We start from the raw sequence: 24745 nt of genomic DNA, 5'->3' as shown, positions 1-24745 counted from the left end.
CTACTTTACAATGTAATAATCAAACAGGTATGGTGTTACGCTACCCCAACCCATCTCTACATGGAAATGAAAACACACACTAAGTGAATGCAGAAAAAAATGGTTATCATTTTTAAAACCCTGAAATTGCCCCAGACCCAGATGAGACTTCAACCCATCTGCACTAATGAGCACTACATTGCCAAAACCATAATTTGGAAGAAATAAGAACAAAGAGCAAACAAAGCATGCAACAAATAATATACTTACTGAACTCACTTGAAGTTACAGACAGCAGTGGAACAGAGAGAATGGAAAGAGGGGGTGTTAGTAAATCTGGTTTTAACCATTCTGAGAGCTGTAAGACTTCACTGAACTATCTTACATTCATTAACATGGAGCCTGCCACTGATGAGAGGAGGAACCAAACAAGGAACAGAAAGCTGACAGCTTTGGGGGCATTAAACAGGCTGAGCATTTGCAGCTGGACACACGTAAATCGTCTTTGTCTGGCCCCTCTGATACTTAGCAATGTCATGAGTATGCAGTGCTCAGCTCCCCTCACCTGCATTATTAACAAACCTCTCTACTCAACTTTGGTTCTACACAAACTTTAGACATCGTATCACCTTTGAGGTCTCAGCCCAAATAAATTTACCAAATCAGGTCAATGAGTTCAAAGGCTGGGGTGATAATAAAAAAAAAGGACTATAACCATTGTTTTCATGGGAAACCAAGCTTTAAAACAACAACAAAAAAATCACACCTAACTGGAAGTGGTTTTTATTTTCTTGCAATAAGAAATGAGCGTAGCCTTGAGAAGCCACAGGAAAACATTCAGGACAGAGATAATCCACTCAGAGAACTTAAAACTTTGACATGAACATCTCCCATTTCCTCTCTCCCTCTGCATCTTTTACAGTGGAAGAGAAAAGCAGAGTATTTAACAAAAAGCAACTGCAGGTTTAAAAATTAGCAGCAAGAACGATACACATGAAAGACTACTTTTATCTAATTTTTTGAGAACCAAACATGCAGGTGATTCCTGCACGATATCCTTTCAAATCCTACATTCACTAGATTAGGACATGCATTTGCTAAATTCATAGCTTCAAATACCTCCCCACGGAAGCTGCAGTCTGTAAGAAGTGCGCTACTACTTGGTGACTTAAAGTAGCTGTGGAAACATGAGGTATCAAGGCAGCTACATAAAATGCTAGCTCATAAACTGGAATAAGCTAACCTTTCAGTTAATCCCAAAAGCATGAACTACCATCTCTTCCTCTGGAAATGCAATAAACAGAAAATCTGACAGCTTGAAGTTGCTGCTATCTGATCTCACTCACTGAAGTCCCACAAGACAAAAAAATAACTCTCTCAAAGAGGCTTAAGGAATAAATAGGAAATAAAGAAGGTAATAGAAGCATCTAGAACAGTAATAAACACTTCACAAGTTAACTTAGATGCATCTCAGTTCACACTAACTTCTAGCACGTGGATTACAAGCAACCCATATACCTACCTCCGCTATGTCGAGACAGATCTGGAAGGACGACACCAAAATTATTTGTCCCTTCATGAATGACGGGATGTTTAGGAATGCCTACTGGTGGAGATGGAGCCTGAGTGTTTTTCGAGGATGATGTTCTTTCTAAGAAACGTTTGACATACAGTCAATCAACTCAGGGATTGGATGAGAAAGTGCTGTTCATTGCTTCTTGCAACACGCTCGCTCTGCAAAATCACGTGCTACAGTGCAGAGGACTAAAGCCCTGGCTCCAAATCACAATGTACACAGTCAAGACAGCAATTAGGGAGTTTCTTCAGGGGAGCAAGAGAGGAAGCCTCTTCCATCCACAGTGCAAGAGTCCCTGGGCTCATATGTGACTGTGCTAACGTCTTCAGTACTGCACTTTGCTTTGTGGTGGTGCTTGCTGACTGCTGCCTGGGTTTTGAAGCTCTCTCATCACAAAATCACAACAGGCAGAAAAAAGAGTACACTAAAATTCACGTCTAGAGAAAGAAGTTCAATAAAAATACTATGGAAACTGTGTTTGGTTACAGCTGGACACAGGATACTGGCTTGAAGGGACTTTTGGTCTGTGTCAATACAGCCATAAGTACGTAAGTACTTATCATGACTTCACAGATTTCACAATACTACATTTTTAACAAAATTTTGAACTATCCTGTTCTTGTACAGAAGTATGAAAAATATCTTTTTTTTTGTATGCTTAAGAGTACAGCCAGCAGCTTCCAAGCTTGAAAGAAAAAAAATACTTCGACTGAAAACACTTTTGCTTGTTGTCTGCACACAACAATCAAAACAGCTGGCTCCTGGTCAAAACCACTGAGATATTTTTACTGAAGCTTCTGCAAATCAAACCAGAAGCAGTACTGTTTTTAAGATATGAAAACTTAAAGATGGCTGTGCAATTCAAACAGTTTCTGTTGATACTCTGTGGAGAAACCTGAACCAAAGACAGGCTGATTCCTGACCACAATTAAGCTCCTTTAAGCAACAGAAAAATTTCAGTATAAAAATCTCCACAATCACATCAAAAATAATACTATCATACATTTAATGGCCTTTACTTACCAACAGACCTAGTAACGCTCAGGAAAGTTTGCCCTACAGCTATTTTAGCTATTAGAGGCTGTTCTTCAGCAACTGTATTGCAGAGCATTTCATATACGGCGCAGCAGACAACATACAGCTGACGTAATTTAAATAAATGTCCTCTTAAAAGCCTAGGACACAGGGAGCATTGTGCTGCACCTACCTTTGCTGGTGCGAAATGTCAGCATAGCAGGCTGGCCTTCGCCAGCAGCGCTCCTTGCCACCATTAAAACTTCATACAGGCTTGAAGGCTCCAGCTCGGTGAGCCGGAGCTCGTTCTCGCTGCCAGGGACACGCACCGTGTGCCAGCTCCCCGCTGCACTGACGCTGTCGTCCAGCTGCGCGGGACAGCAACACAACATCAGCAGTGAATTACATCAAACTCAATGTAGTGCTCAAATCCCTAATTACTTTAGCACACAAATATCCAGAGGACCTCTGCAACTTGCCAGATTTCCTCATGTTTTCCTAGATCTAACTATGGTACATTTGTTGGGTGGTGCCATCTGCAAGTACTTGGGCCACAAATCAGCATTTCTGCAACTGTCTTCACAGTGCTCCTTCCATAGGCTGCTCTTGCGTTCCCTCTCCACACACACATGCTTGTTTTTGGAAAAACGGATCGTTTTATCTTTCATCTAAAACTAGCGAGAGTCCAAGTTATTTTAAATACTTCAATCAGCCTTTAGCTTGGGGATGTTGGGGTGTGCGTGTGTGTCATTAAAGGCTGGACCTAACGCCCTAATGAGAAAGATATGTTTCCCTGAACTATCCCAGCTTTTCCTGCACTTAAGCATTTCAAATTATTTACTGGCTAAAATGGGCAACAAAAGTATGTCTTAGTTACTTCTAGAGGCTGGAAAAGAAAAGTTATCAGAGAGACCAAAGGTTTGGTTTTTACTAATGCATTTTTCCAAAAAACAACGCTTTTAATTTAACAGTGAAATCACCATTTAAGAAAGAAAAGAGACTGAGGGTAGTGTCTTAATGCTTGACCTTTGCAGCAAAACATTACCCCCAAATCCCAAAGAAAAAGACAAAGATTCTAGCAAAAATAAACTACTAAACAATGTAAGATTTTAATATAACATGGAAGGCAGATCTAAATGCCACGGATTATCAAAGGTTATGCCAGCGGTCTTTGTTCAAGTATTCCCCTCTGTAGAGACCCCTCTTTCAAAGTTTTAATTCCCCCTAGGTTTTGGTTTTTTTTTTTTTCCTTCAAAAGAGAGAAATTAATAAAATAATTTATGACATTTATGACAAAGAAAACACTGCCATAAAAAACATGGTAAGCTCCCTACTGAGAAATGCATGAGTGAGCACATTTAATGTGGAAAGGATTGTTATGAGTGAAGGGTAAGCATCAGAAAGGTCAAATAAGTATTCAAAGCTTTCAGTGCTTACGTGAACCAGCTACCTTTGAATAAGAAATTGTATTAACAGACTTCGGCATTAGGTTTTCAGGAACTAACAGGTCAAAAATCTAAGCATTCCCTCCAGGCTAAGACAAGATCAGGATGTAGAGGATTAAAAAGCTTATGAAAAATAAAACAAATAGCTTTGCCATACAGAAAACTTCACTTGGAAAAACGGGCATAGGCATTGCTTAGTTCTGATTTTTGTCAGAACAGCTCACTGCTGACACACCATTTTTAAGGACATGACAGGTATCTGCTTAAGGAATATTAGTTCCCTTTCATATTTGGTAATTTCAGTTTAAAATAGTCTCTTTGGGATGCAACGTAGCAAATTCTTTGACAGATTAGTCTAATACTCATCTTCCCTTCTGATCTCAAGTGTACCCACAGCAAACCAGATTCAGGCTTGCTCACGTGAATGCATTTTTAACATCACTGAAGTTGTGTATAACACGCCCTGGAGCCCAATTCCCCATAGACCATAATGATACCGTAAAGGAAATAAAAGCTTGGGCTCCGCCAAATAAATCTCATTTAAATCTTGATAGAACAGCATACTTGTGACCAACTTCAGTCATCCCTAAAATAAGCTGCCTGTGTGGCCACAATAAAGCTGTGGTTCAACTACGTTCTATATTCTCTCTGGCCTGACACCACATTCTTGTTAACACCAGCAATGCAACAATTATTGGTTCCTTGAGAAACCTAAAACAATGAAATCCATCTGCTGTGGTGCACTGCTTCAGCGCTGCGATGAAATATTACCTTGCGGTATTTAACAAAATAGGCATTGATGGGCAAGCCGCCATCCCGTCCCGAACGCCACACCAGGGTGTATGTGTCCGGCTTGAGCGTCTGCGGGGGACTGAGGATGATGGGGGCTTCTGGGGCGGAGATGCTATTCAAGGGCTTTTCTGTCGCAACTGCCTCGAAATGCAGCTTTGTTGGAGGCAGGCTTGAAAACGCTGTTTCCACACCAAAGTCACCATCGCTTTTGACAGTCTCCACAGGAGCCATTTCTTCTGCTTTCGTGCCAGTTTCTAAGGGAACTGTAAAGGAGGAGTCTGGTTACATCTTTGAGATGACGTATATTCGCCCCACACGGAGGGGACACTAAATCATTTAAGAACGTCATTTCCAAACAAACCCTGCTGCAAAGCCAGCTCAAGGGATCCCCACGCAGGCCTGACCGCAGTGCCCAGCTGAACCTTTGCATGCCGGCTTTCTGCTCTTTTTTTTTTTTTTTGGGTGGCATTTCACAGTAGCAAAGAGAAAACCTGAAACGCAATGTCCATGGGCACGGTTTGGTTACCATCTCCAAGAAATTAAGTAGCAGCAATGTATGTTAGAAGTAAAAACACAGAGCTACACTTGTGACACAAACGGAGTAATTTTAAATTAATTGCAGTTGTACAAGGAACTTTTCATGCCCTGAATTGGCGTGCACACAAGAGGACATTCTCCTACCTCAGTTTCTGAGGTTTTAGCTGTAATTTCGATCAGCTTTGAAAGCCGCACGACCCGACTATTTCATTTGAAAATTTATGCCGAGAACAAACTCAGTTTACAGGCAGATCTAACATGCAATTTAATACCAACGCATTTCTAGAAATCCTGCTCCAGCCTCCTCCAGCCTATTTACTTTGCCCGGTTTGAAATAAAAAAAATAGTATCAGTAGTACGAAAGAGACCATGAGACAGAAAAATACTGTTCGACTGATGCAGGGCTTGTCAGCATTCCATCCGGGAAAGGGGTGGCAGGTTGGACTTCTGAGATTATCCAGGACAAGAAAACGTCAGTGCTTCAGATGAGAGCGTTTGGGAACCAGCGCAGCCCTTAAAGGTTGCATGCTGCTATGTCAGGACTGCCAGATGTTCTTAGCCCTGTCCTTTCTTTCAGATTTGTGTAGGTTTATGTTACGTGCAGGGGTCTGGAAGGGGAAGGGAATGAAGGGAACTTGGTTTACAAAACAAACAAATTCCTTGGTAATGTAAAGCCTCGGCAGTGTTAGCCTGGCTGACTCAGATTCCTCCAAACCTCCATTAAAATACCAGCAGCAAGTGTGGCTGCTATTTTTGGCCACTTTTTAAAAAGCTGGGAAGGGAAGGAAAGTTCTCTTTTCAAATTGAAGACACTCTGCAAGCATGTGTTGTTTGTTTCTTCCTATTTGTTTAGGAATGCTACAAAATTCAGAGGCAGGAGAAGGGAACAACACAAGGAGAAGCTCCCAAAGCCAGACGTAGTTTGCTTAAAATGTCAGAAACCCTAGGACGACCTCAAAGTGAAAGGATATCTACTACTGTCAGTAAGCAGTGGGAAAGTGATGCACTGCCGCACATTAATATTGGAAACAAATGCTGTACTCGCTCGAGGAGCCAGAAGGCCCAGTGCATTGTGACGGACTCAGAGGATTTGTGGGTGGGCACAACACGGTTCGATGCCTGCTGGCATGGGGAAATGGACTGTTGTGCATGGAGAATTAGTTGTGGTTTAGGCTGGTGACAGGAGACCCGCAGTTGTTGCTGTGTTTATTGCTCCGAGAGGGGAGTCGTCAACAACTGGCAAATAATTTGTATTTTGCTTTTGGAAAAACAACCCTGGGTAACAATTTCCATTAAGCAATTCAGAGCCGAGCTCTTTTTACTGGGTTTCTGGTATGATTGCTACCCATACAAACCAGTACTTCAGACTTCCGTTGGCTGCTGCGTCATCATGTAACTCTCTCCAGCTGCTGCAAGAGCATCACCCCTTCCCCCTTCACTTCTTCACGCTTTCTCCTCTTCCTCATCTGCCTAGCCCCACCTCAGAACAGAAGCGGGACTCAGCTGGGTCAGACCAAAGGACGAAGTGCCCCAAGATCCCGTCTCCAGCAGTGACCAGAAGTAGAATTTAGGGAAGGTTTTAAGCCCGTTTGTCTCCAGCCTTTTGTAATGCTTCAGTAACAATATTTCTAGTTTAACAGGGTGCTGTGAAAAAATACTCCCTTGCAAACGGGGAAGCACTGAGCATCCCAAGTTGGAGCATCAGGAGAATGTATTCACAGCTTTTACTTGTATGCTCTGTAATACCCCATGTTTTATAGCTCACTATCACGTTTCCCCTTTGGGTGCCTCACTTTGAAGACAGAGCCCTCATCGTTTCACTCTCTCCTCCTGCAGAAACTGTTCCATACCCCTACGAATCCCCCTGCCAGGTTTTACAGCATCTTTTCTACTTATTCTACACCCTTCTTTAAACAGTGCTGCAGATGTACAAGCAGTTTTCAACCTGTTGGCATTCCTTTTATTTGTATGGCAGCAGAGCAACCTTTGTATTTTGTCATCAGTGCTGTCTCTGCTGTGCAAACAGATCACATTCCCAGGCATTTCTTCCCCGCTTCTTAAACAACCAAAGGATCCCCCCTTCTATGAGCTTGCTAAGTACCTTAGCAAAGGCTGGGAAAGTGCTCTGAAAATCTGAACATAGCACATCAGTGAAGTCACCCCAGCCTGGCAAGCCTTTCAAATTACCCTAAAACTTCTCAGACATGTCTGGCCTCTATAAAAGACAGCTTGAGCCTGCTTTCCAATATAACATCAACCTAACTCTAGCAAACGCTACTCTTTCTTGGGTTTTATACTAACCTGCCTGCCTGCCCGCTTGGATTTCCTGGAGTGTATTTTTCTCCTTAATTTCCATTAGACAAAAGTTATTTTGAAGAATTAACAGTGTAATTAGTAGCTAAGGAAAGATACTGCCATGCATGCAAACGCCACAACTGTCTAAAAAAGATTTAAAATAAATGTTATGCCTATAGGATGCTAAGGCTATCGTTTTACATTTTGGTGGTTTCTCACTATGATGGCGGCTTAAGTTGCCCTGCCTGCTTTTAAGACCATGCAATGGATCAGGTCATGGAACAGATCCAGCAGAAAGAAAAAAAATACATTTTTCAGCCAAATAATCTCTTACTCTGTGCTTGAGCAAGGCAAATTGCAGAGACAAGCTGCTGAGGCAGAGAGCTTCCTAGGTTGATCCTACCACCAATGAAATGCACCGGAATCACAGCTTAAGCCTTTCTGAAGCACCTGAACGACTGACTACCTGGCACAAACTCTTCATTAGAACTTCTAAATGTTTGAGCATGTCTCCTGGCATGGATGGGAACTGTTTAAAAACCCTAACAGCTCCCAGAAACTACTTAAGTTTTATATCAAAACCAAATGCCTTAACCACCCTCTACATCATAATCAGCAGCATATTAGAAACCGATAAAAGTTAATAAACAAAACATTAAACTTGAACTTACTGCCATAAAATTCTGAGGCAAAGCAGTGGGATTTTTCTGTTTGATACAGATTGAATTCTGGGACGATATTTAGCTTTGTTTCCACTTAGCAAGGTCCAGCAATAACTTATAAATAAAACTATATGATGGGATCATTTTCATTATTTTTTTTTCCCCTTCCTCTAAGAGAACCTTTCAGCATCTTTTCAAATCATATAAATGAGTTTAATTGGTGATAACAAAGAACTTTAAGTATGGGACCACATATACAGAGAATCTTAAAACGCACTGACATTCAGCCAAACGTCCAGAGACAAGATGCTGTAGGAACTGAAAAACTAAGTCACTTCATGTAATTAAAACTTGTACCTTAGTTCTTGTGGATGGAATTTATGAAGGGAACTTAAAATTGTACTAATATAACATTTCAATGTCAAAAAAAAGACTTTCTTTCCCTATCTCGCCTTTAATATAAGAATTCTCTTTTCCTAGCAGCACAGCACCCACCTTGGGAAGTTTCTTAATCACATATTAGAATGCTAAGCACCATGCAATACACCCAGCCATTTCCTCTCTGCCTATCAGTTGACAAAAGAGGGAAGGGAGAAAGAGGACCACGAAGGCAGCTTGGACCCCTCTGCTGCGTTTCCCCAGGGTACCTCCACTACCTACCTTTCTTTTAATTCTTATTTAGATGCATTTCTCACCTAAATCCGTATGCTGACTACCTCTATGCTCCATGTTATGGCACTGGATTCCGTATCAGCTTTGCACTTCAGGCTTACCAACTGTGAGGAAGGCTTCCGACATGGCAGAGCCATGCTCGTTGATGGCTTCGCAGGTATACTCCCCCACATGGCCTGGAGTCACGTTCCGAATGCGCAAGGAGCTCGACCCTGCTTGAGATGCGGTGAAATAGGTGGTGGGCTCTGCAACGGTGCTGCCCGGCATTGCTTGAGAAGGTTCCTGCGGGTTTGGATGAAGCACCTGGGAGGGGTGGCTGGTAATGAGGCCTCTGCTGTCATACCAACGGATCACAGGAATGGGTAGACCAGTGGCGTTGCAGGACAGTGTAACGTCCCCACCTTCTGTCACACTGACGCTTGCAGGCGGAGAGACTATAACTGGCCTTGAGCCGCTGCCTAGGGAAAAAAGCCAAAAAGTAAGTGTGGTTAAGGAACATGTTTAATGTCAAACTGAGTCAATGCAATTAAAAAAAGAAGTCATGCACGCTTCTTGTTAATCATTTCAACTGTTATTTCTTGTCTAGATGGCATCTCTAGACTTCCTTTCCAGACTGAAGAGATCAGATGAAATTTATGCTTAGAGAAGACTTATAGAAAGCCACACTGAAAACACATTACCTTTTCTATACATGAAAGGGTTGACTGTCAAGGAGGAACACAGACATGCCTGACTTAGTCCACTCCACAGGCAAACAGGTAACAATATCTGTTCAACCAGCACATCTCACATCAGTTTGAATTTAGTTACAAAATATGTCAAAAGCTACACAAAATGGCGAGAAAACAGGAACAGTAAAGATCTTGCCCATGTCTGCGTAATAGCAGAAATCAAGTTCTCCAATATCGCAAAGTATCTTAGACTGAAAAGTGACCAAAAGCACTGCAGGTACCTGCTAGTCTGATACAAGCGAGTGTGCATTAACTCCAGATCTGAAAATCATTTTGTAAACTGAGGGTATGAAAAAGGCATTACTCCGCAGCCAATACTGCTAAGAATACCAGTTCATCCAGCACAACAGTACCCTGATTCCATTTAAGAATAACTTGTATCAAGTTCAACCAACTGATTTAATTGCAGCTGGTAATCTACACTTTAATTATCAGGTAACCACAATACAGAAACACCTACCGCTTTTAAAATTCAACTGAGAGCACCTTATTTGTAAGATTTGCCACATATAAAGGTCAGAAGCAAATAGATACATAATCAAGTTGGGGGGAAAAAAATAAAGCTTCAAGTAGAAATGCTTAATTTGAGTTCTTGGAGGCCTGCAAGTGCTCCTACCTGGCTGTACATGAAGTCTCCCAGTGGACTGCACAAATCCAATCCCATTGTTTGCTACACACTGGTACAAGCCAGAATCCTCCGCAACGACACCATGGATCTGCAGGCCGTTTCCCAACAGCAGGTGCCGTGGAGAACGATCGAGGGGAGCTGCATTGTGCAGCCAGGTGAGGGTCGGAGCAGGGCTTCCATGGACATCACACCAGAAATGCACAGTTGCTCCAGCAGCCACAGTTTCATCTTGCAGTCCCTTGGAAATTGAGACTGGCTCTAAAAAGAAAAATAATTTTACACTGTATGTCGGTCTGAGCCTAAATCCTGGAAAATAATACTGTGAAATGTTAAACAAACTTATCCCATACAAAGGCTAAGTAAGCACCACATACTTCTAGTTCTACGCATAAGCTAAGCTGTTTTTCCCCGCACGCTTGCTTATTTTAATGGTCTTTTCCCTCTATTCCAGTGATGTTTGCATCAATATTGTTAATAAAACACTTGTATTTTCAAAAAAATCTTTAGTAACATCCTCATTAGGAAAGGTGTATTTTGTGTCAACCTATTTTCCAAGTTCCTCTAACGTACACATTTCAAAAATCAAACAAAAACAGTCATGGAGACAAAAAACTCAAACACAGGAAAATCTACTACAAAGGAAAAGGGAGATTAGGAACAACTTGCAGACACACCAAGCTGGCCAAATAAATTTCTTTAGTTTTAGTTTTTGTCCTCATCCAAACATACCACCTCTACTTGCCAGCTTTTTGCTTATACACAACCTCAGAAGAAAAACATCTCTGCCACATTATTGACACAATATCCCGTATATACTTGGCACTCCGCAGAAAAATAAATAGATCATTTCTTGCCTCAGAGTTTGTTGTCCTTTATTGTTAAATTATTTCAGACTGCAAAGGATTTGAGAAGAGATAGTCATGAATTTTAATTTGGGAGAGATGATGAGATATGCTCATAATGAACATACCTTTATTTTACTATGCTGATGTTGAGAAAGAATACTAAGCTACTTGTAATCTGATATCAAAAATAGCAAGTATACAACCAAAATATTTGTTGCCTGGACATGAAAATTTCTTTATTTCTTACCGAGTATAGTAAGTGAATAGTTAATATATTTCACTACTCCAAATTCATTTCCCACTACACAGGAGTAATTTCCAGAGTCCGATGCCTCAAGCCTGTCTGATACAAGATGGGAGTGCAGCAGTTTCCACCTGCCTCTGCCCAGTGCATCCTGGCCATCTTTCACCCAGTGGACGGAGGCTGGAGGCAGGCCACTGACAACACATTCTAGCGTCAAAGAGCTGTGCTGGGGCACTGCCAGGGTCTGGGAGACCAGGGGATGAAGTATGTGGAAGCCTTCTGAGGAAGAGCCTGGAAAAAAAGGAGACAAAAACTTATCACTAACCTAGTTTTTAAATTTTCCAATTCTGTGCTCCAGTCCTGAAGCTTTACCACGTCTTTTTAAACACAGGTATTTCCCCTTGTGACTAAGCACAACACTATAATTCTTCCAGAAATCTTGCTCAAAAATCAGTTTGGCAACTGCAGAATTATCCCTTGAAAAGGGAATACTGCTAAGTGCTCTGTCCTCTTGGGATTTGAGAAGCAGCCACATTGCTCCTCTGAGGCAAAGAGAAGTAAGAACTTAATGTGCAAATAACGCAGGACAAATTTTTTATAACATGGCATTTGAGACCAGTGGATATTTAGGCTGATACATCCATGCCAAAATCTTTTTCTTTGTGTGTTTTTTTCTTTTGACTCAGATTTAACCACAGAAAATGAGAAACAACATTCAGCAGATATTTACTGACCTCTTCATATACAGCAGAGGACAAACATTTGATTGTCGTAGTGGTAAGAATTTAAGACCTAGCCAAATGTATGATTTATTCAGTTTGAGATGTATTAATTCTGCAAAATCAAATCAAATACTTACGTGTGACTATAAGCTTATGTCCAGCAGGTTCTACTTTGAGATCATGAGTGACTGGGTTGTACGCAGCACATTTGTAGGATCCCTTGTCTTCTAAAGATACATTCAAAATCTGCAGGTTTCCAGATGGAAGAATTAGGTAGTTATCTAAACAAGTAGGGAAGGAAAAATGATTATATTTAACTTAGTTTCAAATAAAGAATTGCTTCTTTTAAATAACCTGTCATAAAAATCAATCTGTTCTAAATTTAGGATCACAAAGAGATCATTCTGCTATGAAAAGGATATTAATTTACAAAGCTAGATTTAGATTAAGTCATTTGTGCATAAAGTTGTGCAAGTTTCTGGAAGGTTTTAAGTTACTTCAGATAAAATTCCAAGAAAGAGTTTGTTGGATATTTATATTGCTGGTTAATGGCATAAAACTTCTCACCTGTTGATTGTTCCAGCCATTTTCCCCGCACTCGAAAGCGGACTTGTGCTTTAGGGTTACTTTCTGGCACCTTGCAGCCAATGAAAGCTGTACCGCCTTCCTCCGCTACAATGACAGGTTTCACTGAAGTATCAAAATTAGCTAGACCTAGAAGGGAATTGGTAAAAGGTTAAGAGCAGCAAAGGCTTGAGCAAGGTGAAGGGAAGTAATCACATTATTTACATTTAAAAAATATAGCTGGTATCAAGCTGATTATCTTTCCTGGCCCAGCATTTAGACGTTCATATCAACAGGCATGGTCCTTTCTGTAGTCTGTAATACCATAAGCCTTCTGGTGTAGACACGCTTTCTTACCCCACGAAGGACTAGCATTTCAACAGGAATAGTGAAGAGACAAAATAGTTCCTATGTTCCCTCAACTCCTCCGGGAAAAGAAAGCAGAAAAATCGGTAAGAGAAGACTGTGGTGTTAATCTTGGGCTCTGAAGGGCTCTGAAGGCAATACAGAAGACAATTTGAACTAACACGAGGAAGCCTTCTCATAAGAAACATTAAATTGTCTTTCTGTCTCTCTTAACACAACACGGAGTACAGCAGCATCTTCCACTCACTGCCGTGAGCAATGAGGCAAGCAGAAAGCCTCAACAATCAACAGCACCTTCAAATTTGCTACTAAAATCTCAAAAGGAGGATAAAAGTATGAAGGCTGCTCTTCTACTCCCTTCATGTTCAAAGCGTCTTCTAGGTTGAGAAGTTTTTCTATGCTAGCTACCCTTACAGCTCTCTTGAGAGGGTCTTACTATGGGTCAGTACTCTACCAAAACACTTACAAGAAATTTTCCTCCCAGGGGAATTTTGGACATGCTCCATAGATGAGATACCCTTACAGAAAAATCACTCAAATCCTGCTTGACAAAGGCCCAATTCAGGCAGCACTGCAATCTTAAGCAGACAAATCATCCTCATGGAGGAATACTACATTCCCACTCTCAGCACTACATCGTCCTTTCCACATGGAAAGCATTGCACTTCCTCTAAACACTTTTAAATCAAGTAATTTACAGATCAAGCACCAAAGACTGATTAGAAGAATCAATGCTACAGAGATGGGAAATTCCACCTAGAATGGCAGAAGACAGTTCCTCCCCCCCGAAGAACATCTAGGTGGTTTTCACCAATGAAATGCGGTAGATGGAAGGTGCACAAATTCCTTTCATTTCCCAGGCAACAATTCTGACTCATTTCTCCTCTCCTTTCTTACTGACTCTCAAGCATGCTTCTGCAATGGCATGGCAGCTCACTTGCTGCTTTTTGATCGTTTCTGAAGATCCTTTTTGAAGAAAAGTTCTCAGGAACGTTGCATTTTAGGTCATTCGTTGAACTGAATGTTATTTCATTGAATAATATTTGCATTTGCTGGAAAGCTCTCTTAAGGTCTCTAGCCCAGAGTTCAGCTAAAAAGGAGCTATCGCCAATGCTAAATCAATCAGCTGTGGCTTTTCTAGCGGAGTCTTTAAAAGTCTCCAAGGATGAATATCCACAAGCTCTCCAGGGGAGCTGTTCCACATGTGCATCACCTGACAAATATGTAAAGGGTGAGTGTCAGGAGGACGGAGCCAGGCTCTTCTCAATGACACCTAACGATAAGACAAAGGGCAATGGATGTGTGCAGGAACATAAGAGGTTCCACTTAAATATGAGAAGAAACTTTTTTCACAGTGAGGGTGACACTGGAACAGGCTGCCCAGTGGGGTTGTATAGTCTCCTTATCTGGAGACTTTCAAAACCCGCCTGGACGCGTTCCTGTGTGACATGATTTAGGTGTTCCTGCTCCGGCAGGGGGATTGGACTAGATGATCTTTCAAGGACCCTTCCAATCCCTAACGTTCTGTGATTCTGTGTGACAGGTCTCATGTGACATAGAAGAATATCGGTGAAAAACATAACTGATCATATACTAAGTGCTGGCGGGGCGGGGATTTGAAACTAGGCTTTTTCTACAAGTCAACTAGATGAGATCTATGCAATTTGCACAGAGTGAGGAACGCAAACAAAAATTAACTTACTGCCTATTGATATCGCTGCAGCCCTACTCACAACAGCGCCCACGCTGCTGTTGGCAATGCACTGATAGTGACCAGACGTTGACAGGCTTAGAGAGACGATTGTCAAAGATCCTGACTGGATTTCCACTTCTCCCACCCTGCTGTCCAAAGGCTCTCCATTAAACAGCCAAGAAATGCAAGCTGTGGAGGGCTCAGCAGAGCAGTGTAGTTGTATGGGCGCACCAGACTTCTGGACAGTAGACAGGGGCTCAGAAGTAAAATGGGGAATTAAACCTAAAATGAAAGAAACAACAATATTAAGTTAGTGAACAGCATTTATTAATGTGTTTTGCGTGAGCACATGCAATGAGATTAAGGATATATTGACTCATATTGGAGACTAACCATAGCCTGTAATATAGCAATCCTCTTTTGTAAGGTTTGTGCCACTGGTCACAAACCAGACTTCTTTCGTTAGTGCTGGAAGGGACCGGTTGCTTCAGAAGAAAGTTTCTCAAGAGGCATAAATATTCCTAAAAAGACTACTCATATCACACACTGACAAATGCAGTGTCTCTAAACACCAAATTGTTAGTGATACTCAAATAGGTATCACCTTTTCTTTTGCAAGAGGAACTCATTACAAATTCCCACTCTCAAATGCCAGGGAAAACTTCTGGACAAGATTCAAACCCCATGAAGACAGTAACAATGATTAAATGAAGGTAGGTTCTGCTTAAAGGAAGGGCAAGATACATCCCCAACTACAGACAATGTGAGTGTGTACATCACACCCAAAAAGTAAATCTAACCCTTGCATCCAGATATGACCGATATCACTTGATAAAAGCACGATGAGACCATGTTTGCGAGAGCCAGAAAAAAGGGGAAAGCAATAACTGCAATCACACTGGTTTTAATCAGAGTGAAACAGCACCCGTCACCTGAACAGACAGAGTCTAGTAACACACAGCTGTAGCTGATCTGTCCCATATGAAGCGGGCCCGGACGTGACTTGTAAAATTTTAGAAATGGTAGCAGCCTGCCAGGTATTTATGCAGAACTGCCTCTGAGTCTGCAGAACTAATTAAAAATAGCAGGATAAAAAAGCTGGATGAACAGCAAAGGCTCTTGATAATTCCAAATACATGGACTTCATCAGGATGAGAATGATGAATTGGGCGCCCATTATCTTTACTGAGTCAAGACGAACAGAAACAGGAAAAGCTGCTAATAAATAAAAGGTTCAGTTCTACAAAACTTGGTTATGAGAATCCATTTATTTGCCAGAAGAAAATTCTTGCTTGTTGGAGGAAATTTTTTCCAATCCCGGCCAATGAAACATTGGGAATTATTTCCATTTGTTTTCTGTGGAATTTTCTGCTAAAGATCTTGTACAAACAGATCAAGAGAAAGACAATTAACACCAATAACTCCTATTTGGTTAGAAACATGGGAGAAAAAGTGTTTGCAAAGAGACAGAACAGCAAGGGAAAACAATTTTAAGTTGTGAGTAAGCTAAAAAAGTCCAGATAGTACAGGTCAAGACAAGATTAAATGACATCCAAATAAGAGACAGTTTTCTTGTAGGTGGGGCTCTCAGTTCATGCTTTTCTTCCAAAGTCAGTCTGTCCAAGCTCTGTCTATACAGATGAATTTCAGATGAGAAACTGTGCATTTTTAACAGAACCATAAACTAAACTATCTGCATAAACAAAATAAAACTGGAAATTAAAGTGTGGCTTCACTTAAAAAAATATGAAATCCATAAAAATGGTATCCAAGCATTTCACAGGACTCCAGATGTACATTTTTAGCTTTTAATTAGAAAACTGTTTTTCCTATTAGTTCAGTTTGAATTTCCAGGGATAAGAGAAAAGCATTGGCCTTTTTAGTTCACGAGCCACCAATAGCTCTGAAATTGCACTGTTACTTTCATCTTCCCTCATCTTTGTCCCTGCCCTTGCTTGTAACACCAATACTTTACATTCAATGTAAAAGTCAAAATTGGTAGCAGTGACCCTGCAGCTGGAATTTATCTCCTATGACTGCTTGAAAAATAAAATTTATCCCATTTGCTTATAACGATTGGCTATGAAGTGCTAAAAGTAGTAAAAGCTTCTTTTTTGTGTGGTTACATTAAGACAAGCTGACTACGCAGAGCAGATGTGTCAATTAAAACCATCCCTCTTCTTTTTTTAACGCAAGAGCTGTTCCAGCTACAGCCACGCATCAATGTTCGTGTTTCAAAGATCTCATTCCCCCTTTCCCTTGCAAATTTCAATCCCCTCCCAATCCCATGGGAACACAAGACGCACGGTACGCAGCAAAATCAGAGTCCAGCTAGTCCATGGAGATCCCAAAGAACAAACCTACATAACTGAGAGCCTTCTAAATTCCAGCATTTGTTTTGAGCCAAGTTTTCAAAAACAAGTCATATATCCAGCGTAAGACATTTGAGCTTCAGAGTGTAAGCGCTCCATGCATCCTTAAAATCAGGCTATCATTAACACGCATTAAAATTGGCATTAAAGTTGAAATGCACTCTAAATCACTGCTCGTTCAGAAGTACACGCTCAGCCTGCAAACACATTTTGGTTAGGGCAAGAAGGCCTTACCTGAACTCGTGGCAGAGATGAGAACTGTGACGGCAACAAAGAGTGGTGCCTGTAAATGTCCGGGATCTGGATGCATAGCGCCTGATTGCAGAAGTTGAAAGCACAAAGCTCCAGATTAAGATGAGGCACTGAAACAGCTACAAAACAAACAAACAGATGTCTACTGTAAATTTCAGGAGTTATTCTTTTAACTCTCTTACAACAAAGTGTTTGGGGTTTAAAAAAAAGCACGACCAGGAAACAGCCAATATTCTTCACAATATAGAAACCATCTGTAAAAATGAGTTAGAAGTTGAACTTAACTACGTTTCCAAGTACTATTCTTAATATAAGATTTTTCCACAGCTGGGATGTGAGGCATACGCGCTGAACCGTACAGCCTTGATAAATTAGACTACTTTCCAACCAGAGGAACTGAAGTCCAAAGTAAACAGCTTATCTATTTGAGATAATATTGTTTGCAAACAATAATCATTTGGTCATCTATCACTAGGCTACACTTGTTTTACAAGTCTTTGTGAATCTATATTCTGCGATGCAGCTACTGCTTGTGGTTGCGCTAAACCTGCTTAGTGAGATCTGTCATCTGCTTTCCTCGTCACGTCGGTCAAGAACCACGCTGCTTACGTGCACTGTCGCTCAGCTGATTTACAGGCAAACTGTGGCAAATCCTACTGAAAAAACATTACCGATGTCGATCTTGTTCTCATTTATATTCCAGAACTGAAACTGCTTTCTCATATATACTGCTGGGGTGCTCATTATGCACGCTTTATCTACACAGCTGCTTCTACAAGAGGACAGTCCTTTCCCCAGCTGTATCACGCCTGGCAGTCGCACTGCAGAAGACCTCCCTTTGAGCACCTTAACATAGGGACCAAGTTGTGAAACCAGCAGCCCCCCTTGCACGAGGTAAGTCTCAAGCACTGTTTCTGACACTCAAGAGTCCCCATCTCTTCTCCAAAAAAAGGTTAAAAAAAAAACAAACACAAAACCCTGCAGCTATCACTCACTTAAGTTTTTTATTTGCCTTTTGTATTATAATGATTAATAAGATTTTAGTTCATTTAGCATAGTTACTTCATTTATCAGTCTGCCCGAAACAGGTCATACAATTTTGCTGCTGATAACATTCAACATATATTTTAAACATCTCATATATCAGATATGTATATAAACACATATCTAACACAAATACAATAACCATGAGTTTTACTGGCAGCGCACAGAAACAAGTGCAACAATGCATATGTTTGATAGGAGTAAGTCCTAAGCAGCACTCTCAGTTTATTGAGTGCTTGCGGAGCCATTTGGTTCCAAGAAGCTGGATCCAGATATCAACAGCAAAATTATTCCCACAGTTTATTTAAAATTACAGTATTTTATCATCAGAATGTCACTGTAAAAAGTATATGCAAAATAAGCATCAGGAAAAGACTCCAATAACAATAAAAGTATCACTTCAGATTTTATAGAACTATTTGCTTACAACTACTTCTCCCTGCAAATTGCACTTCAAGTTTATAATGACAGTTTTAGAAGGCTGAGAGAAAATCTGACGAGTTCTGCTCCTGTTTCTGGGCAGTTTTATCTGATCCAGCAAATTTATTTCAGCTGTTCAGAAGATCCAGTAATCCTGCAGACCACGCTGCAACAGTTTGCTGGTTCCTGAAGGAGTCGGGACTGTTTTGGTAAGACACAGATGGCAAGGAAGACTGGCTGTGCAGAAAGCATTTTGGTTTATTTGAGTTCTCACTCGGTTCAAGGGCAGCAGAGCCGCTCCACCAGCGAGCACAGAGGACAAAGTAAACATGCAGAGAACTTGTTAACATCAAACACTTTTCTGAAGAGGGTGGGGGGCAATGTTGCTTTTTGCCAAATCTTCCCTTGACTATTTATTTATGAAAAGCAATGAAACGTATATTCTAGGTCAACTTTAACCCCAGCACATGGAGCTACTGGGTTATTTTGCAGCTGTCTTTTTAAACAAGGCCAGCTCATTATCTTTAACTAAACTTTATCTTTGGAGATCTACTTTATCCAGGCTCTGATTTCCCTTTGTTTATCTTTCTCTTTACATGTTCCTAGCTGCCAGTATCAACAGCTACTCCTCTTTTGACCTACCAGTTTGGCTTTCATAGGCTTGTGGAGTGGTAAGACCAACTGTAAAACAGTGAGTATGCAAAGAAAGCCACGAATACCAATGCTCTTTGACTGGAGAAAAAAGAAAAATATTAACTTTAACTGGTGTAGCATTGTTCAGCGACAATGCCCAGGCATCAGAATAAAGTTTTTCTGCCATCCGCTTTTGAGAGGACTGCAAAGACCTCCTATCCACCGGTAAATATGCAAACACTCAGAGAAGGTGGGATCCCACAAAACCAAAAAATATTTTTTTTCTTCTGCAGGTGCTTTACCTCATGTCACTATAGAAGGCCCTCTCTATGTAGAAAAGAGGAAAGACCACAGCTCACAGTTTTGGGGGTCTTTAGACACTCAGTGAAGAAGACTTGCCTCTAATATTCTATTAATATGTATCCAAGTGTTAAAAGGCCTAAGCGATGGAAGAACAGGACTCTTCCTCTTTGCCATCATTTCAATAATCCTGAACTTTCATTTTGCCTATGACATTTGACAGCAAGCATGGGTCATTGGGGATCTACCTGGAACAGAAAAAGGAGCACTTTGGCTGGATGTGACTCCACTTTAGTATCTCAGTATCCGGGTTGAGTTCACCCAGGAACATCAGTGTGACCCTCCGTTTGCTGTTCCTCACTTGAGATAATCAATTTCCATCACTGGTAAATCAAATAGTTATTTTGAAGGAAGAGGTGTCACTGAGAAGATGGGGCTATTTAAGACCCTTGTAAAATAAAATAGTACTAACAGGAATTATTCATAAAAATAACAGAATTGAATTGAGGTGGCCACCATTTTCATGGATCAAAAAAAGCCCTTTCCACTTCCAATGGCAGTTTCTCTAGACCATCAGGGACACGCACCAGAAAGCCACAGCATGGCAAAAGCACATACTTTTCCTACCTCCACTCAGACATCTTCATCTAAAGTCACTTTCCAATTATTTTCCTCCAGTACTTGACCTCCTTATCAACTATGATGTAACTGCTGCTCTTGCATATCTCAGGTCAACGGAAACAAGGAAGACAAAGGGCTCATGTCACGAGACGGCAGAGTCCCGACCACTCCGATGGATATTTTTCTCTGGAGCACACTGCATGCACAGGGTTGTAAACGTGCACCCAATACCTTCTGGGACTTAAATCATTACAATGGAATACTTCTGAGGACAAGATAATTCTAGTTGTGTGTCTCATTTGTCACAGACACTTCATAAAAGGGAATCCTCATCCAACAGACAGGCATGTGCCCATCCATCAGCTGGCAGCTTCGTGCCCAAGACCTTCGGGATGCCACCTACTGGCAAGCAAAGAAGTCATCAGAGCTAATGTGAAACAGCACAACGGCCTGGAAGGTGACATTTTAATCAGCAGGTTCAGGGTCCCCACAAGGTCCCCACTGCTGGGCTGGCAGACGGGCCTCAGCACAGGCCTCCTCACAGCTCCACGGCTGCCTCCATTGGGCAACTTGCAGGCAATCACCAGGATTTCAAGGCCTGAAGAGATAATTAGGAGGGATAGGAGCAACCCTGGGCCAAGATGAGGAGATCCAGGCCTCAGAGCAGCCAGGCAGGCTCCTCGCTGTTGCCTCAGATCCACGTGGCAGGACAGCACATCCCTGGCAGTAGCCCTCTTCCTCTCTTTGCACTTCTCAACATCCCTCCAGACACCAGTGGTCTTTGATGTAAAGCTGATGTCTTCAGTGCAGCTGTCTTAACCTACCACCTTCCAAACTAACTCATTCCTCCCCATGTTTGCCCCAAAACCAAGTGTGACACTCCAAAAAAGGGCAAGTGCTGCTGTTTACCACACATTCGTGTGGCACCTGGGCTGAGAGGATCCTGTCTCCTTCAGGACACGGGAGAACCTGCCCTCCTGCTCCTTTCCCCACCCATAAACTCACCTCCACCCTTTCTGCCAAGGGCAGAGTCACTACTAAAACGAACATTATTCCATACCCGTTTTTTACAGCTCCCTGAATCACCTTCCTGCCGTGCCCAAGAGCAAGCAGCCGCCAGCGCCATTTAGCTGCAGCCCCCTGTCAATCCAGCCGCTGCAGTATTCCCACCCCAGTACTCCCCCCAGACTCCTCTGACCTTGAGCCACGTTCCAGCATGCCAGGCCAAACTGAAGCTAAAAGAAGAAAGGGTTTTTTTTGCCAGCCAAACACACCCTACACATTCGGTGCAGGGCCCTGTGAACACCAGAGCCAGCGCAAAGCAGGAGAGGAGGAAGGAAACTGCATGCTCAGGAACAGAGGGAGTTATTCAGGTTACCCACTCCACCTCCAGAAGCTGACAGCCTTCTCCAAGAAGACCTAGGAAAAAGTGATGTTTGCTTGACAGAGCGGCTGCTTCAGGGGCAGCACTGCCTGCAAGCTGCCGGCATGACAGCAGCCTTGACTTGCAGCAAAACAGCTTTAGATTCCAAAGACTACATATTTCTGTTAAGCTGCAACACAAAATCAGTTAATCCAACCTCACTCTGTAGTACTGTATGCAATCTAAACAAATAGCAAATGCTGAGAATACTTTTATTTTTTCCTGGTTTATTTATTAAATTGTAGAATTACCAAGAAAAGAGTAATTTTAACTCACTTTCCCAGATTTCCGCTGTACTGACAAAACAATTGCAGGTTTTCAAAGAATCTAAATTTGGGGCAAAAAAAACCTCAGAATTAACTAAAATACTATGCCTTTAGTACAAGCAAGCTGAGTTAAATCATTAAATCTCACACCAAGACACCTTAAAAAAAATGGTATTGAAGCCTGTGGCATTCCAAGAGAAAGCAATCAGACATTCCTGCAGCCCGGGCTCCTCAGTGATCTCTAAAGCCTTTGATCACTGACTGTCTTCATGCTGTCCTCCTGGGGTCTGGCAAAATGAGTGTAACAGCTGGCACATATACTTCATTAGCTTTTTGTGCTCAGAGGAATGGTTGGGAGCCCAGTAGCAACTGACAATCCGCCCATCAGCTTTGCAGACTAACCTCTGAGGTTTATTGCTGGGTCTTTTGGTGGCTGGGAAATCCTTGAAGCAGCCACGAGCAAGCGACGCCAAGGCGCCCGCAGTTATTTCGCACGTTTGTGGCCTGCACCTCTCCTGGAGCCGCCGCGCACCGAGGATGCGGCAGATGGATTTTTATGCCGGCATGCTCGGGTCTGAGGTCGCTCGAAGGCAACCCAGGCTGCTGCTGAAGCACCATTTTTATGAATGCTTAATGATCACTCCATCATTAGCATCAGCCTTTAAAAAGCAAATGCAGCACCTACAGTGTTCATTACCCTCCCCCTCCCCCCTTTTCAGGGTCTCAATCGAGTCAGTCAAGCATGCAAACTGATCCTGTCGCCAGCAAAAGCATTTCCTTTCACTGTGGTCAGCCAAAAGCAGGGGAAGAAAATGGAAGTGACTTGGAGTTATGGCACCAAAAAGGCCAGACAAGCAAGGAAATAATCAACTCCACATGAGCCACTTCTAGCCCATCACAATGCAAAGGGCCCACGACTAACCCCAGGAAAGGTCACCGGGACTATGGGGGTCAGAAGCTGAAAAAGGCAATAGTGAGCAGCTGCCAGCTGCAATAAGAATCAATGTGTTCCTAATTACACTCAGAAGAGAGGACCCGAGCACCGAGAAAAGTTGTGCTGTAGTCACAGCTTGTGTAAAAAAAAAAATTAAAAAAATTCAAGTGCTCCCGTTTTACACTCTCCACCTCAAGCACTGAAACTGCAGATTCTGTGTTACTAAATTACAGGAAGCCGAGCAATGTAGATAAGGAATCAGGCATTTACATAAGTGTTGGGGTCTTTTTTTTCCTTCCTTTTTTAAAATACCATAACTAGGCATTTGTACTAGAATTATGGCATCATGAAAGACAGCATTTCAAGAGTGTAAGTAATAAAATTACGTACTTCAAAGGGATTTTTGGGTGCTTTTATATAACTTTACAAAACAAACTGAACTCTGCCCAGCAGTCCTGAAAACCCAATATTTTCTCTATCCTAAAACACACTTGAAAAATCTGAAAAGGAAAACCCCACAAAAACAGTTTGCTGACAGTGACCCTATAAAGCAAGTGTGAAAGATACAGAGATCAGAGAACACAATGAAACGTACTCAAAGGCATCTACAGAAACAAACCAAATGGAAATGTATTTAAAATTACAAGAAACAGCACCCTTTGAAGTTGTGTTCATATTTATTTATTATGCTTTAAACTGGTAGTAACCTTTCTAGACTGTTATCGTAACAACTTAAAGAAGCTGCAGAACAAAATCGCACAACCTTTTCACTCCTTACCTTGAATTCCATTAACATCTCCAAACTTCTGCCCATCCCCATGCTTAGTGTCCAAATGAATCAGTGCTAAGCCCATGCTCAAATGTTTTCTGTAAGCATTCATGCTTAATGAGTCAATTAGTATTTTCACTCTTGATAAGTAACATGCATTTTTATATTTAGTCTTGCACGAGTGTGCACAAAAGCTCTCTAGCTTGCACGTGATGGCAGCTTCGTATTTGCTCCACGATTCAACCCGCGGTGCGAGACAGTGGCCTTCAGCTAGTGACAAAACCTGACAGCATTTTTAGGGCTGAAGTGTATTATCAGCTGTGCAACAATTTCAAATGGCACATTTTTGTTGCCATTAAGACAATGTTTGCTCAGGATAAAGGGCAGCAGATGGCAGGAGAAACTTGACTGGCACTGAGCAAAGGAGATGAATTCTGAACATGCAGCATGTGAATTCACTCAAACTCTTCTAAAGGTAAGGTTTGGTGTCATAGGACAAAGGAGACACGAAGACATTAAGTAACTGAGAAAAACAAGAAGTATCAGTCTAAAAACATGAGCAAAAAGTTGGACTGCCTCAAAAACAGAGAAGCAGATCTTCTGCTGAGTTGTTCACTGGATTTTTCTATTTTGCTTTCAGGCCTGGAAAGTCTCATGGTTGGTATCAGCTGTTGGACTCTGATCAAAGTTTAGCTTTCCATTAATCCTTTGAGTTATATGTGAGGCTGATAGTGAATTTTTCTGAGAAGACAGTTAAGATTACTCAGATACTTAATTTGCACTCCAATATTTCAAAAACACCTTGACTTTAAAACCTCAGTCTTGGCGTACATATGGTCTTGATAGAAGAACGCATGCTTTGGCGTTGACTGAAGAAATGGATTTGTGAGCAGAGTGAAGAAAATTTAACAGTTTGTGTACTGTGCTTCTGCAGCACGCTGCTCTC

The 24745-nt window shown here is 41.7% G+C and overlaps 1 protein-coding gene across 7 annotated transcripts in view; it reads right to left on the bottom strand.

Moving 5' to 3' along the window:
• The window catches only part of CDON (cell adhesion associated, oncogene regulated), a 54602-nt gene that overhangs the window by 18004 nt on the left and 11853 nt on the right, over window positions 1-24745 (bottom strand). For 6 of the 7 annotated variants that reach the window (XM_080567565.1, XM_080567564.1, XM_080567567.1 and 3 more), the window contains exons 2-11: window positions 17372-17508; window positions 14775-15047; window positions 12710-12856; window positions 12280-12423; window positions 11424-11711; window positions 10320-10589; window positions 9074-9430; window positions 4786-5069; window positions 2763-2937; window positions 1502-1630 (exon numbers count right to left, since the gene is read on the bottom strand). In XM_080567565.1, coding sequence (XP_080423691.1) covers window positions 1502-1630; window positions 2763-2937; window positions 4786-5069; window positions 9074-9430; window positions 10320-10589; window positions 11424-11711; window positions 12280-12423; window positions 12710-12856; window positions 14775-15047; window positions 17372-17447 — 2143 coding nt within the window. In that variant the 5' untranslated portion in view covers window positions 17448-17508. The remainder of the gene's footprint in view (window positions 1-1501; window positions 1631-2762; window positions 2938-4785; window positions 5070-9073; window positions 9431-10319; window positions 10590-11423; window positions 11712-12279; window positions 12424-12709; window positions 12857-14774; window positions 15048-17371; window positions 17509-24745) is intronic. The other variant, XM_080567570.1, reaches the window with a different exon arrangement.

This window comes from Anser brachyrhynchus, assembly GCF_964034855.1.
Source record: "Anser brachyrhynchus genome assembly, chromosome: 25".
NCBI classification, from domain to species: domain Eukaryota; kingdom Metazoa; phylum Chordata; class Aves; order Anseriformes; family Anatidae; genus Anser; species Anser brachyrhynchus.
This window is presented reverse-complemented; position numbering and strand designations above follow the sequence as displayed.